At 47.2% G+C, this 16,718-nt stretch overlaps 1 protein-coding gene across 8 annotated transcripts in view; it reads right to left on the bottom strand.

The window, feature by feature from the left end:
• Positions 1–3,311: 3,311 nt before the first annotated feature.
• CTCF (CCCTC-binding factor) overlaps positions 3,312–16,718 on the bottom strand; it is a 36,639-nt gene continuing 23,232 nt past the window's right edge. For all 8 annotated transcript variants that reach the window (XM_075433859.1, XM_075433860.1, XM_075433858.1 and 5 more), the window contains 9 exons: positions 16,197–16,367; positions 15,189–15,322; positions 13,593–13,713; positions 12,614–12,763; positions 11,068–11,228; positions 10,464–10,646; positions 9,917–10,055; positions 6,623–6,790; positions 3,312–4,885 (listed from right to left, as the gene is read on the bottom strand). In XM_075433859.1, the coding sequence (XP_075289974.1) occupies positions 4,701–4,885; positions 6,623–6,790; positions 9,917–10,055; positions 10,464–10,646; positions 11,068–11,228; positions 12,614–12,763; positions 13,593–13,713; positions 15,189–15,322; positions 16,197–16,367 (1,412 nt within the window). In that variant the 3' untranslated portion in view covers positions 3,312–4,700. The remainder of the gene's footprint in view (positions 4,886–6,622; positions 6,791–9,916; positions 10,056–10,463; positions 10,647–11,067; positions 11,229–12,613; positions 12,764–13,592; positions 13,714–15,188; positions 15,323–16,196; positions 16,368–16,718) is intronic.

Genomic DNA, 16,718 nt, shown 5'->3' on the forward strand with positions numbered 1-16,718 from the left:
CACCCCAGCTCCAGAGCAGCACCTCATCCTTTCCCCTGCCTGCAGCTCTGCTCCCAGCCCAGATGCTCCTGGGCTGTGGTGACACAGGCACCCAGGAGCCCTCCCAGCGACCATGTCCTGTGTGCTCTCACGGTGACAGCTTCTCCCATGGCTCTCAACTACTACAGGCTCTGGCTGGTGCTCACCTCTGGGTCCAACCCTCTGCTCAGGACTGGGCCAGTTTGTCTGCTTGGGGCCATGCCCAGCTGAGATCAGAACATCTCCATGGATTAAGACCCCCAGCCTCCCCAGGCACCTCTTCCAGCGTTCGACCACACTTACGGTGAGAAAGGTTTTCCTTCATTCAAGCTGGAGTTTCCTCTGTTCCAGTTTGTCTCCATTGCCTCTTGCTGTGACAGCTCCTAAAAGAGTTTGGCTCCACCTTCTCCGTACTCTCCCATCAGCTCTCTGCAGACAGCAAAGAGGTCTCCCCTCGCTTTCTCTCTTCCAGGCTGGTCACAGCAGTCTCCCATGGTGTCTCCTCATCTGTCCTGAGCCCCTGTGACAACCATCCGGAGGGCCTCAGCCAGTTTCTTGCTGGTTTCTTGCACTAGGGAGCCAAGATGGGACCAGTTGGCCCTACAAGCAATCCCTGAGGAACATGAACAACCAGCATCAGGCAGAGATGATACTGCTGACCTTGCTGGCCCAGCCAGTTTTCCACCCACCCAGCAATCCTCTTCTCCAGCCCCCAAGTCTTCAGTCCTGCTACAAGGAGGCTACAAGAGACTGTGCTGAAAGCCTTGCTGAAGTCCAGATGAATATTCATCGCTCTCCCCTTGTCCACACAGCCAGCGACCTCCTTGGAGAACGTAATGGGGTAGTTCCTCAGATCTTCCTTCTCTCCCTTCTTGAAGGCAGGTGGGACCTTTGCCTTTTCCCAGGTGCCATGAACCCCCCCAGATCACCAGGACTCTTCAAAGCTGAGAGAGTGCGATGGCATTGGCTGCCTTCCTCCGCACCTCAGCATGTTTCCCTCAGACTCTGCTGTCAGGCTTGGGCCCTGGGAGGTCTGAAGACAGACCTCACCAGCCAAAAATCAAGGCAAGAGCAGCACTGAGCACCTTGGCCTTCTCCACGTCCTTTGCCGCCAAGTCCTCTGCTCCATTAAGGAGATGGCCCATATTTTTCCAAAGCCTTCCTGCTGCTGCTGAAGCCTTTCTTAACACAGAAGTTCTTTCCATCCTTCACGTGCTTCTCCAAGCCCAGCCCCAGCCGAGGTTTGGCTCTCCCGACTCCATCCCTGCACACTCCAGCAATGTCTGCTCCTCCAGGGCAGCCTGGTCCCCCCTTCTACTCTCCATGCGCTTCCTTCTTCCCTCCTGCTCTCCCCCGCTCCACTCTGTTGGCTCTGCCAACAGCTGCCTCCCTGCCTTAGTCTCCTTGAGCCCTATTTGCCCCCTTCTCACCTTGAGAAGGTTCTGCTACAGTGATGTGAGGATGAAAGACTAGAAGAGGTGATTCGTTTCTCCTCCACTGCAGCAGAACAGACAGACGTGGTTTGTTCCAACCAAACCTCAGTCTGACGCCCTTAGCTAGAGATGCGGGCTTGGCCCGCCACTGACTGACGCCAGAGGAGCTGGTCCCTCTAACCCAGGGAGCTCTCCCCCGCTGGCAGCCAGACGAGCCTTCGGCAGGCTGCAGTAGCCACACGGAGCCCGTCCCAGCCCCTCTCCATCCCCACAGCCGCTCTCCAGCAGCCCAAGAGCCAGGGACTGCGGCCAGGCCAAGCGACTGGCTGAGGGAGCAATGCTCCTCGGATCCCTGGCTTTTCACTCACGGTCCAGGGCGTGGGGCACAGCTTTTCCAACACCGGTACCAGCGCTGGGGTGGAGCACAGACGTGCTGTCCGCATTCAGGCTCAAGACGCTGCCCAGGATGCGTGTCCTCAGGAGCAGGCTGGGATCTTGCTCTCCATCTCTCCAGAGCAGCTCCACCAAGGGCAGATCGGAAGCCTGTAAGAGAGGCACACAAGCAGAGAAACCTGCCCAAGGCAGGAGCCCCAGCTCAAATCAGACAAAACCAGGCTGCGTAACAAAACTATTGACTGAGCAAGCACGAAGAAACCAGGTCAACCGAGCAGACCGCGAAGTAACACACCAGGCTGGGGGAAAAAGGAGAATGGCCACGGGGCGACTGCTCCCATCCCCATGAAACCCTTGCTTGGGCCTCTGGAGAAAGCTCACGCCCACCATAAACGACCAGGTCCACTCCACATGCAAGCACGCTACACAGACCTACTACGTTCACGAAACAACGCTGCTTAGAAATGGTCTCCTCGGATCAGCACAAAGAAGCCACCAGTGGTCCCCTTTGGAGGACCATCATCTCTGTGGGCTGTGACCGGCAGGGCTGGAGCTGCTCAGGAGCACAACACGCTGCCAGCAGATCGAAGGAGACTTGGGAGCACCCGTGGGCTCTGGACAAACACACTGCACACCCCCACTTCCCTCCAGCCCAGCACCAAGCCGCCCTCACGCTCCCATCTCCAGGAGAGCTGCCCACACACACCGTGGGGTAATGTATTGCTGGGACAATGGCACGAGCTGCAGCGGCACGGAGGGCTCGCGCAGCGCAAGGGAGGCCGCTGCTACCGCACGCACGACACGGCTCGGGTACTGGTTAGCAAAGCCATTGCAACACCCTCGCACCCCTCTTGCCAGCGGTGGGCTGGGTTTAGGGGATGATGGTGACACTCCTTGCAGACCCCCGGGACGCCTCCGGGCATCCGACTGCTTACTCTCAGTTGGCTCCAAGCTGCTTTCACTGGTAACTAAGGCAAGCTACGCCACAGAAACTCCACCGAGTATCAGTCCTGTTCTCCAGAATGAAACGGAAATCATCTTCCCGCTGTCTCAACCATCAGCCACCACCACTGAAACTCACGGCCAAAACAAACAGAAGCAACAACCACCACTCCCTGCATGGTTCAAGGTGTAAACACCACACGCTTTACACCGCCTCTCTGCTACACACTGCTCCATGCAGCCCCAGCTGAGCCAGCACCGCGGACCCCCGGCACGCAAGGCAGCCACTGTCAGGGAACCAGGACCATGCCCCGGCTTCTCCGCGTAACGGCCCTCGCTCACGCACGCACTCACCGGCCGCCAGCGCACCGTGATTGAACGTCACCGACGAACGCCCGCAGCCGCGGCAGAACTTCTCCCCGCTCACCGCCCTGCAGGAGCCTGCCAGGAGCCGGGGCTTTAGTCAGGAGGTCACTGCCAGGTGACGCCGCCAACGTACAGAAAGAAAGCAGCCAGTGAGCACACTTTTTAATCCATTATTATTTATTAGCTGTACAGCAGTATATTCTCCTTCCCAGCTTTCAAACCCCATTACATATTTTATAACAGTATTTTTTTTTTCCCATGTTGGCTTCCTAAAATAATGAAAAATATCACACAGTACAGCTAAGTACAAAAATGCATCAACCTAGAGTCTGATAGCTAAACTGATAGCTCTCTTAAAAGCGATACATAGAAGAAAAATTTGTTTGAAATCAGCAAGACTGAGGCTCTATAAAAAGCTTACATATTTTAACATGTGACAGTTCATATACAGGCATCATTTGTATTTCACATTATTCCTTTTTTTGTCTTTATCAGAGATCCAAAATTGTGTAATTACTGACCTATTAAAATTTCCTGGCCCAGGTTTCGAGGGCTGCAGTGACCCATTTCTTAATCACCACTTCTGCCTTAACATAGGATTCATAAACACAAAATACAACTACAAGATAGAGCAAAGAAAATGTAGTCGTGAAATTATAACTCGAAAAGAAGGTTAATTATACATGGTTCCAATGCCAGTTTTGCATTCTGCTTCAAAACCAGATTTCAGGTGTTGGTTTCTCTCGTTCTGCAAGCAATAGTCTGGGGACGTCTCTTCTCTGTGTTGTTGGTTATCAACAGCTTTTCCAACATTTACACTCTATCCATTCTCTTGTCACTTCGTTTGAAAGGAATTAAAATACTGGGGTTCATTTAAACTGCATTTTTGCATACCTCTTAATTAATGGAAAAAGATTAAAATGTAAAAAAAAGTTATTTACAAGCTTGACCATTACAGAAATGCTTTGCAGAAAGCAAAGCATAGTAAGGACAGAAACCAGTTGGAGCATGCCAAAACTACCGTGTGCAGCCGACTTGGAGAACCAGAGCTAGTCAGTGGGGAAAAGCAAAAAAAACCAAACATTTTAAAAGTCTAGAAACCTCCCAAGTCTGCATTTACAGTTAAAAACACTACTGAGAGAAGGAGGTTCAAGGGCTCTGGGAACTGGAAGGGCAAGTCCGGAGTGGTTTACCACATACTCTAGTCAAGGCTTCCGTTTTTGTGTATTAAAACTTGGTGCATGTAAACACGGCCCTCCGACCAGCTTTACAATGCAGTTCAGAGCAAAACTAAATCAAGCACCTCACAGGAAACCCTCGAGGACTCCAAAGTATTTCCTAATGTCCTGTAATGCTAACATAAAACAGCAAGTTCTAGTTAAATCACATTCTAACATCATTTTGAAGTTTTATTTCCCAGTACGTTTGGTAAAATGGTCTAAAATGATGCATTTCCCAAAGCCAAGAAAAAAGGTAAAAGGAAAAATAGATTTGAGCCGCTTAAACACAGCCCAGGCCAGTTCAGTCAGCCAGCGTGGTCTTCCTCCATCACCGGTCCATCATGCTGAGAATCATCTCAGGAGTGAGGTCTCCGTTGGGAGCTTCCACTACAGCAGGCTGAGCTTCCTCCTCCTCTTCCTCTGCCGTTTCCGCATCGGGTTCTTTCTTTACTTCAACTATAATGTTTTCAATTTCACCAGTGTTCTGGTCTTCAACCTGAATGATTGCTGCAGCTAGAAGGGCAGAAAACAAAGGGGGAGGGGGGAAACAACGGGGTTTTTTTTACCGGTTCCAGAGGTGGCCTGCACACCTCACCAGGCAGCTTCTTGGTAGATAATGGAAGACTTTCACAGAGGGGAAGGTGAGGCCCACAACTCGCATTCCTGCCGTAGCGGCGAGCGGCTCAACCTGCCTCACGCATCCAAGCATCAAGCATCTCCCTCCTTGCCCCCGTAGGAAGATGTGCTACCACTGCAACAGCTCCAGTATGCCTTTGGGTATTGAGACACCACTCAAACAATGGATGTGTGAAGTAATCAACAAACAAGACCACATCAACACATGGGCGTACGACAAAACTCCAAGTTTAGGGGAACTCCGTGACGCTAGTGACAAATTCATCATGAAATGTTTCCGCAGGCTGTAGTTCTAGGAAGGACACAGGTCACGCTTGCAGAACTGAGCAGACAGGCAAGCCACTGGGGAAGCCATTACCCCTCAAAGGAACAAATCCGCCCCTCCTGCTTTGTTTCTAGAATTTATTTAGAATCATAAAATGGTTTGGGTTGGAAAGGACCTTAAAGATCATCTGGTTCCAGCCCCGCTGCCATGAGCGGGGACATCTTCCACCAGCCCAGGTTGCTCAGAGCTCCATCCAACCTGGCCTTGAACACTGCCAGGGAGGGGGCAGCCACAGCTTCTCTGGGCAACCTGGGCCAGGGCCTCACCACCCGCATGGGGAAGAATTTCTTCCTAACATCTCATCTAAATCTGCCCTCTTTTAGTTTAGAGCCCTTCCCCCTTGTACTATCACTACACACCCTTGTGAAAAGTCGCTCTCCATTTACTTAGACTTTGTGCAGTTATAGAATCACTGAGGTTGGAAAAGACCTCCAAGATCATCACGTCCAGCCGTCACCCCAACCCCACCACGCCTGCTAAACCACGTCCCAAAGTGCCACAGCCACACCTTTTCTGAGCCCCTCCAGGGATGGGGACTCCACCACTGCCCTGGGCAGCCTGTGCCAACGCCTGACCACTCTTTCAGGAAAGACATTTTTCCCAATATCCAATCTAAACCTCCCCTGACGCAGCTTGAGGCCATTTCCCCTCATCCTATCGCTGGTTACTTGGGAGAAGAGACCAACACCCACCTCACTACACCCTCCTTTCAGGCAGTTGTAGAGAGCAATCGGGTGCCCCCTCAGCCTCTTCTCCAGATTAAACAGCCCCAGCTCCCTCAGTTGCTCCTTGTAAGACTTATCAATGTTTACTCTTATGGAGAAAACTGTCAAGCTTAAACCACCTCTGCACTGACGCTATGCTCACAACTACAGGCCTGAAGCATGTTCATTTGTGGCAATACTTGCAAAAGTTTACATAGGCAAGAACACCACAGTGATTGTACCAACAGCTGCTTTACCAGAACTGTACTACAGCAGAACCACTGTAAGCGGTGCAAAAAGTAGTGACCAGTCTGCACATTGGTGAACTCGAACAACAGTAAAGAAAAAAACCAACATCCTCTCCTTTTAGCACAGCCTGAAGTGGCTATGTTCCCTCAAGACCAGGAAACTCTTGCAATAAACTTCACACAAAACGTGGGCTCTTATCAAAGCAGAGATGAGTGCAGTTATCTACTTTTAACGTCACCTCACTTGAGGGGAGCAGCTCTCCTACAAGACCTTCCAAACCCAAGGAAAAAGCAGCTCAAGCAAGCAGCGTAAGGTAAGCTTCAAACAGTGACTCACGCTGGGATTGTTTTGGTTGGGTGGCAGCTTTGCCTGGTGGTCTTCCTCTTCGTTTCTTACTGGGAGGTGGTGCAGGAGTCTCTTCCTTGACTTCTGGTTCAGCCTCAATTTCTACTGCTGTCTCCTCCTCATCTTCATTATCATCCAAATCTGGTTCAGCATTTTCCTCTGTAAGAAACATTATCTCAGGTAAGCCGCCAGCTTAAACAGGAACAAAGACATCCACCTACAGAGAAATACCATCAATTCCTCATCCCAAAGGAGTCAACTCTGATGAGAAAGGCGGCAAACCAGGCCTTTGTTGAGAAGCTGGTGGCACAGACTGTTAGTCTGTTACCCTCAGAGAGTTGTCCTTCAGAAAGCAAAAGGAAACATAATTGTATCAGATTATGTGCTAAATGCTCCTCTGCACATCCAGCTCAGAGACCATGGCAGGAGAGGAGCCCTCCACCCAAAGCCCCACCTGCCCAACCCAGAGGAGCACAGGGGTGCACAGTGGAGTGTGGGAACCCACGGCGAGGACTCACCACCTACCTGGGCCCCTCCCAGGAGAGCCATCGGCCCAGCACTGGGCGTGAAACCCCCACGCTGAGTCCCGGGGAGCAGCTCTCCCAGCACCTTTCAGACTCAGGGATGTGGGGGGTTGCTGCCTGGAGGTGGGATGCATAATCAAATGCAGGGGAGAGGCAGTTTTGGATCACGCAGGACTACTGACAGGATGCGTAGGAGAACGGCTGCGGGGATTTGGAGCGCAGCAAGTGTGGGAAAATAGAGGGGCAAGAGGAGAAAAGGGGCCGGTTGCACGTAAATAGCAGTAGCAGCCACTACCATATCCCTATGGAACACCAGAGCTCAAGAGGGATCCAAGAGCAAGTTTCCTAGCCCTCGCGAAAACAGCAACGCCATGTTCCAGTCTTTCTGTCAGGTAGATAGGAAACCAGGGTAGCAGCTCCCAGATACTGGGACTTGCGTGCAAGACCTCAAAGTCTCAAGTTGAGTGTGGCAGAACCACACAAAACTGGGGCATTCTTAGGCATTCTGGGTGAACACAGCCCTGCAGACCACTCAACCAGGCTTTTCAGGGCCATCAACACACAGTTTATCAACCAGTGACCAAGAGGATCTTCCCCAACACCTCTCTTCAGAGGCAGGACAGGTCTAACGCAGTCTATTTTACCAGGCCCTGTCTCCTGTATCCTCAATGGATTTATGACGGCACCTCCCATTCACACGAACTCTTTCTACCTCAACGTACTTTGGAGCTGACTCCAGTCCAACAGTTTTTTGAAACTTATATATTGATAGTACTGTTTGGACAGCAAGGTGACTGCCCTTGAACTTGTAAGGGCATCCACTGCATAGAAGAGCAGCTTCGCTCATGAACCAACGGGCCACTCCACAACGCATAATTCTGTTCATCCAACTAAAGGGGAAAAAACTCCAAACAAATCGTCCCTTACCTGCAGAGGCGTGTATACGCTGCATCATTCTACACAGTCGCTCAAGGAATACTCCCCAAGCCAAATTTCTTCCATTTATTGGATTTCTCAGGTCCCACTTTTTAGCGCTTCTTTATACCCTCCCCCCCCCGCCCCCCCACTCCAGGTCTATCAACCCAGTCTGTCTAATTTGGGGCAGACAGGCCAGACGGGAGACAAAATTCTCATTTGCTAGTTGATATTTTTCCCATTAGCACAAGATGAGTCTGTTTCATCACAGCTTTGCTCACCACTTTTAGACATTTAGCAGTTGCCGAAACTCATGAAACTGCAGATCTAGAGATAAGAACACCACCGAATAATGCAATTCTCCAAGCATGTGGTTAGGACCTCTTTCTCACTGCTACTCAGCTCCCAGGAGTCAATTCTTCACGTCTATCAAACGACTCCTGAGGAAGTCAGCCCAGCCTGAGGCTGAAGGTATTCTCTCAGTCGCAGAGTCTCAGCCACAACCATACAATGCTCATCAGTCATCTAACAAGCATGACTCTTGACCAGCTTCTCCAAAATCCATTTTGAATCCCAGACCATATCAACTAAATCAACAGGCTAGACTTACTGGAAGCCTACAAAGTAGGCATTAAATACCAGATACTACAGAATCCCAGGTTCTGAATCACCTTCCATCAAGGCAGTTATTTTACTCTTTCTGCCTCCAAGATTTTTTCATGTTTTAAATGAACAACTAGTTACACATGCTCTATTGAACTGACCAAAACACACTTTCTGAAGTATCTATACACAAATTTAAGCACTTATTTCTATAGACTTCTTGCAGTCAAGGTTTACCCAAGCAAGCTGACCATACTTGTCTCATTTCCTAAAAAAAACCTGTTTGCCATGTGAGAATTTCAGATACACATTCTTCAGCCAGCAGGATCCCTGTTCTCCCAATCTATGCTCCTTGAGTAATTACACAAAGCACTTCAGACAAAAGACAAGTCAGCAACACTGTTTTTGCTGAATCATCTTTGAACTGGTTGGTCTTGAGACTCCACCTGGATTTTCCTGCTGAAGATATGACTGAGTTTTCCCTCCACCAGGATGGAGGACCAAGTTTTTCCTTCACAAGCAATACCACAGTGAAGGCGATCATCATCTGCTGCAACAGTTTCTGTCTTCTCCCTGTTCTGGAGAAGCTTACAGATACAGTAGCTACCCTATTATGAATTGCACCTAACCCATCTTCGGCATGTTGGCCAGAAGTCAGAACCCCTCAGAAGCCATCTTCTCAGTACCAGCACACACACACAGCCATGAAGTGGAAGACACCACCAGCTCCTTGACCTTTTAGTTGTCTCAGCAGGCCCTTCACAAGAGTCCACAGATGGCCAGCACTCTCTTGGATGCTGCCTGCCTTCCCCCACAGAAGCAGCCAAGCTACTCTGCATCAGGGTTGTCAGGACACGTCACATGGTATCCAGGAGCCATGAAGCAGGAGCACGTGCTGTTTCACAGCACCGCACCATACAAACACACAGTTTCTTTTGGGACGCTGAAAACATTACTGGAGAACTTCATACACAGAAGGGCAGGCAGCACAGCCTAGGCAAGGGGCATCATACAGTGTTTTTTCAACTACTGTGTCTTGGAAGAGGCCTGGGACAGCAGACTCCATACAATCCCTCACAGGCAGTCACCTCTGTACTTGGCTGTGTAGCAGCATTTTTTGCTTGCCAGCTAGATAAAAGCCTTTCATGTGTCAGAACAAACCCACAGAACAGGCAAACTAACAGCCAAACACACAGTGAATCACAGGCCTGTAATTCTCAGAAGGCACCGAGCTGTTTCTTACCACTGTCAGAGGAATCTTCTTTCTTAGACCGCATCTTTCTCTTTCGGCCACGTTTGCCCTTCTTTGTCTCTCCTCCATTCTCTCCTTCCCCACCACCATCTAGGCCAGAGCAGTTATCAGCATGTCTGGCCATCGTGTTCTACTCAGTGGAAGAGAAAACAGACAACAAAAAATACAACATGTATTGAATCCAAGATCAGATGTTTTGGCCCTGTGTTTTCAAACACATTCCTGGGAACTTCTGTCTTATTTTTTTAAAGCAAGACTATTTAGGGGAAATGGATAAATTTCATTAACTTTTATTCATAAAGTTGCATTTTCACATTGCTCATGATGTCAACACTAATACGTGTTAGTACTAATTCTGAATCACACCAGGTCTCCCCCTCTCTTTTCCTCTCAGCAAGAAGTGCTCTATTTAAAAAGTCAGCGTTGTGCCTCGCACCTCACCCACCTTTCCTTTTGGGTAACCATATTCCCTTCCCCTTGGCTAAAAAGCCTCATTCCACCCCAAAACCCCACAATTCAAAAGCGTATATTCCCTTACCCTGCGAGTGAATGTCTTGCCGCACTTGGAACAGACAAAGGCAGCAGGGACAAAGTTGGGATCGTGATACCGTTTGAAGTGCATATCGAGGAGCTGTTTCTGACGGAAGGTTTTATCACAATGGCTACAGGCATAAGGCTTTTCTCCAGTATGGGTCCGTTTATGCATGACCATGTGCCGCTCCTGGCGGGGACAAGCCAGACAGGAAAAGCAACTTGAGAACTCAGACATATGGATACCAAAGGGCAATATTTCAGCTAAGAGGAGGCCAAAATTTATCCTTAATATCAAGGAAAGGATGATTCCGCAGGAATGTGAGAACATCTTGATTGATGGCATATTCAGTCCTAGCCACTACCATCCTATAGGGAGTCTTATCCCTTTGTCAGCGGATACATCAAGGCTGCCACTTAGAAGGTACTGCTCTACGGGGAGCACTGCACCAAGAAGCAAAGGCCACTGAACTTTCCTTCACACCCTTCAAAAGACTGAGAGAGCTAATTCGATCTTGACAGCTGGTCAAACTTAACAGCTAAGATTTCCACATCGTATTTTTAGCTCCTGTTCCAACCCTCGTAAGGGGTGGCCAGCCCCACCAGCTTACCTGTCTGCACGCATAATCGCACTGGTCACACTTGAAGCGCTTCTCATTCTTGTGAGACTTTTGATGCTGTATGAGGGCATACCGTTCATGAAACACAGCGTCACAATAGCGACACTTCTTGCCCTGCTCAATGTAGGAATGCTGCTTTCGCAAATGGACACCTAGAAGCAAAGGAATTGGAGGCTTTAATCACCACGGCTTTCCAAGCACAAAAGACGAGCCTACAGTCCCCTCAGCGATCTTCCCTCCATATAGTCTTGAGCTGAAGCCAAAAAAGTTAAATAGGTAATTTAAGATTCTACCAAAAACCTACAAGACTCAAATAAAAGCAACCAGAACAATTTCTAGACAAAGGTCTTGCAGAAGAACGCCACGTTTTTCCACAGAACTCTAGATTTGGTTATTAGCAATCTGTGCTGGTACAGTACACTTGCATTTGATAACTTCTGATTGTCAAAGTGTCTTTGTTATGTTTAAGACTACTCCGAATTGCCTGGATGCCGCCAGAAGCCAGGTAATACACTGGGGGAGACAGGATTTTCTGCAGGATTAGAAGTCAGAGTGACAGGGCTAGAATGCAACGGGGATATCAGCAGATAATCCCTGACAGAGGTTTTAGTCGCTTCTTTAAAATCCTCCAACTAAGAGCATAACACAGCTGCATAAGGTAGCTTAGGATAGACTAAAGCATTATCAGAAGAAAAAGTCTTCATAGCTAACATCAGTTTTCCTCTGTCGTCAATTAGCTCCTTTGCTCCCGCTATCAACTGACTGCCATCCCTTCAAACCGCCTCTCACTGTAGCACTTTACACTTGCCTTTATTGGAAGGGAGCCTGCCTTCCCATTACTTGGGTGATATTCTGTTTATAGACAGCAAGTTCTGCCAAATCGTGGCTTCTTCCTCTCCTCAGCTGCTCTGGGTGCGATATTATTTTTCACCTTCTTGCAGAACATAAAAGAGAGCTTGCCTGCCAGAAACACGCTGGGTTCTGCTCACTAGATCAGGACTCTCCTACCACAAGGACGCAGGGTTTTCGTGACAACTCATTCTCTCCTACCATCTCTGTGGCACACAGCTCCACATCCTGGAAAATTAAACTATTTGGTCTAATTCAAACCTTTTAGCTTGGTGAAGATACTTCTGCATGAAAATTCATGCCCCCCAATGTCCAGGAGGTCAAGCCAAGCGACTTTTTTTATTTTTTTCAGATGCTAATCCATTTGCAGTTGTAATCTCAGACCAAGTTCAATAAATGCCTCGCATCTACGGGCCTTAAAACAGTGACTTGCCTTGTATGCTTGGAAAATATGCTACACTTTCAAATAATGTAAAGAAACTGAAAATTCTTATAGCTAGCAGCAGCTATTGTAAACTAGCAGTGTATATTACCAGCCACAAATCTAAGCCTGTGTTTCATGTTGTACAGTTTCCAGAAGTATTAGGTTAAAAAAAAAAAAAGACAGCAGTTGGGTTATGTGAACTCTGATTCTGGGGAAGTGTTTTCATGAATCTTCACCAAATGGCTGCTTTTGTGAGATACATACCCAAGTCACTCTTTCTCGCTATAACAGTATCACAGTGAGGACAGTGAAATTTGGCCACATTCTCCGTGTGCTTCTGCAAAATGTGCATCTTCATGGTACCACTCTGAGTGAAGCGAGCATGGCAGATGTAACATTCATATGGCTTCTCTCCTGCAGCAGCAGAAAGAAAAAAACAGCACAAATGCTTTTGTTAAAAAGAAATCTCATCAAGAAGCCCCAAATAAAAGAACCACCCAGAAACTTGCAACAGACAGCTAGGTGACAGAAATAGTAACCCTAGAAAGAGCTCAATAATGTCTTTCTCTAGAGGTTTTAGCTCCAGTGTACATCTTTCTACAAAGAGACTCGAGTTCAATCTCTAAGCAAATGAGTTAAACTACCCTTACTCAGAAATGCACAGCAGACTGACACGCAGGCTGCCAGAAGACAGCAAGCGGTATCAGAGTTTTTTAGGGGTGGGGGTTCTGAATGTTCATGTACACATGCAAGGGCATTTTTTTCCCCTTCAATTTTAGCAATATGCTTAATTTGGCACTCCAGTAGCATTCTGTGCTAAAACCTTCCCTATTTCTATTTCAAAGAAAAAATTTAGAATCTTTACTAACATGCACGAGATGCTTTTGCAACTACACTCACGCATGAAACTGTAAATGGCTAGTCTTCAACTGGATGTGGAACGCTGATGACAGAAGCTGCTGCTTCTGTTCATACTAGAAGTGTCTGTATCCTATCACCTCACGGTCAAAACAGAAATCAGAATCCTCCAAGCTCAATTATCACTGCAGCAATTACTCTCAGGTTATGAATTTACCAGTGCGTATTTACCATGGCGCATTCTCTTCAGCTACAGATTTTACAAAGGTTTAATATTAAACTACAAAATTGTATTTCTTTTGTTGTTTAAGTGTTAGCGCACATTGTACACAACCTCAGCACTCCGACACCAGAACAGCACACTACAAAACCACGGCATTCATACCAGAGTGGGTCCTCATGTGCCTCTTCAGTTTGTAGGTGTCCCTGCTGGCATAGCTGCACAAGCTGCACTGGAACGGACGCTCTCCAGTGTGAGAACGAATGTGGCGTTTCAATTTGCTAACCTGGAAGTCAAGGGCAAGACGGAAGTTAGCATAGATGAGCACGTGAGATTGCCAAAAGCACAAGAAATCAGTCAAGAGTTTAATGCAGTCTATTTTTGTCTTGTCACTAAACCAGATAGGCATGGTTCAACACCATTTTTACACCGCACACAGCTACTCACTCCTGCCCACCCTACCTCACCTCCCAGCCTCATTCCCAGTCTTGCTTGCTGCTTGTTCCCATATTCAGTGCAGCCTGGCTTAGACTCTTGTGCTCACCTTACTGTGATTGACCACCCCAGCATCTAATGACACACTAAAATTTCAAAGCATCCTGGAGAGACACAGAGACATGTTCTGGCAAAGCACACACCCAAGGAACATTGCAGGGGTTTAGTGTGCCCTGTACAGTGTATTTTTCTCCACAACATGCTTTCTTGGGTCCTCTCCAGTTACTTTGAGAGGGATAAGACAAATCAATTTCTCGCTAAGAAGAACAGAAAATCTAGTCCTACGATCAACAAGGTGACTTAACTGATTTCCTCTCCTGCTTTTACCTAGAAGGCACTAATCCAGCTTAAAGGTCAGCACGAACACAAATGTTACGGCATTTTCTGCTCAAACATGACCACGCTGCTTAATCACCAGCCTGTGTCTATAAAATGCAGCACGAGCTCAGCAACTTGGTCACTCTCTTCGAATTCGTATTATGAAAACCACTGCAACACAATTATCCAGCACTCAAACCACAGGGCCTGGAATTACAGCACTGCAGCCACAGTGTGGCTAGGAAAAAGGTAAAAGCCCCCGCTGAACCTCACCCCACTGTAGCCTTCTTCCACTGCAGACATCCTATTCTTTCTTTTTTTTTTTTTTTTTTAAATTATGTTGCTCATCATCTTGCTCAAGTTTCCTATCACAATTTAAAAGCTGTTCTCTAGCGTAAGTAACAATACTGCATAGTGGAGAGCATTCAAGGAAGCTTCATTTACTTTAGCAAATTAGACAATTACCCAATATTAGCAAAGCTGCTTTTCATCAATATTGAGGCAAAGGCTCGTTAGTTTTGGCTACAGCCACCTTAATGGCCTAAACAGATAATGCGCAGAACGCGCATCTCTAAAATGGGAGCGAGAGTAGACCCTGCTGCGGCAGGAGACGGCTGCCTCCTCCAGCAGGGAACACACTACCTTCCCTGCAGCCACCTGAAAGGCCAGATAATTTATGAAACAATGACAACAACTATCATCTCAAAGAGGAAATGGATATCACCTAGGATTTCTGTGCATAAATGCTCTCAAACTGTTTTCTCATTAACTGAGGAAACCCCGCCATCTGCATCCAACAGCAGACCCGATTTATAACTTTTTTTGCTCAGAGCCTTTTAAACAAATGGCCAAAGAGGAAATGCCTAAGAACAGAGTTTATAACAGATGGTGAACAAGCTTTGAAGCGTACAAGGAAGTCTTCAGTGCTGTGACAATTAACTAACATACCTCCACACTAGCATAATCACACATTGAACATTTGAATGGTTTCTCGTGGGTATGTTTGTAGCGGCGATGCCGAACCAACTCTCCGCTGGTCACAAAGGCCATGTCACAGTCCGGGCACTTGTGAGGGCGAGTACCTAATCATTTGTAGCAAAACAGAAAGATGATGACATACAGATTTAGTGACAAAAGAAAATACAGGACAGTTTTTGTTGTCCTTTTTTTTTTTTTTTTTGAAGTGAATTAGCAACATCGTCTCATGTTCTGAAAGATTAGATTAGAGCAGCAAATACACAAGCATCACCACCTTTGTATAAATAACTAACGGACTGAAGATCTTAGAGGATTAATACCTTCTCAATGAGGAAACAGACTTCCTTTTTTTTCCATCACTTGGTTATTTACCGATTTCAAGCCACCCAGTGAGACATAAGTATGCAGAGAAAAGGGATATGAATTACACCTTTTTAGTAGAAAGGTCACAACAAGCTTAAATTTAGTTACAGTTCAATTACCTTCAGTTTTACACTAGAAACTTACATAAGGAGCAACAGAAATGTGTTACAGTTCCTATCATATAAATTTTGTTGGTCCAGCTTATAATCTATTCCTTGGGGTTAGGTCTTTTTCCTCTGCTATTTTCAATTCCCTTATACTTAGCTCCAACCTCATTCTCACCTTACTTTTACACAAGCAGCAGCAACACAAAGCTTAGAACCCAACTACTGATGCCCAAGACAAATGGAACATTTTCTATAGCTTTGGGTATTTTCCAAATCATGGCCAGGATCAGTTTTACACTCTGTGCAGGATGAGCTTTGCATGTGACCCAGCCATGCAGAACACTGTGTTCAAATGAGAAATGAACAAGCAGCACTGCAGAGTTTCTTCCTTTTTAGCTTGTTCTGTAAGTGGAATTGGACAGATTCAAGATAGATCCATCCTGTTTTTCCAGCTATTCTAAAGACAGAGCAGATCCTACATAAACAACGTACGCAGAAGCAACAGTACCTGTGTGAGTGTTGAGGTGGTTCCTCAGCAACGTGACTGTCCGGAAAGCCCTGCCACAGAGATGGCACTTATGTGGTCTTTCATCAGTGTGGCTTTTCATGTGGCGGTCCAAGTTGGAACGACGTGGACAAGTGTAACTGCACAGTTCGCACTGGAATGTCTTCTTTACACCTAGCCATGAAGGAAATCATCATTACTCTTGCCAGTACCGTGGTCTACTGCATAACATAAAAGATCAGCAGGGCAAAGGAAAGATTCTTGGAGGTGTAACTACTACAAGGAGCCATCATGCACCGTTAAATCCAAGTGCATATCCTTAGGAACAGTTGTTGCCTATGGCTGGCTCGCCTTCAGTTTTCATTAGTATGCCAGCACTCCATGTTCCTTCTCCACTCTAAAAAGGGTTCCTCAATTTACAGTTTTAAAAAAAAAAAAAATCAGATACACCTATTGCTGTGCTTTGCACCACCTACCCTACCCAGCAGTTAGTTAGGAAAAACCGACAGAGCCAACTGTACATCG

This window comes from Opisthocomus hoazin, chromosome 12 (genome assembly GCF_030867145.1).
Source record: "Opisthocomus hoazin isolate bOpiHoa1 chromosome 12, bOpiHoa1.hap1, whole genome shotgun sequence".
Classification (NCBI taxonomy): domain Eukaryota; kingdom Metazoa; phylum Chordata; class Aves; order Opisthocomiformes; family Opisthocomidae; genus Opisthocomus; species Opisthocomus hoazin.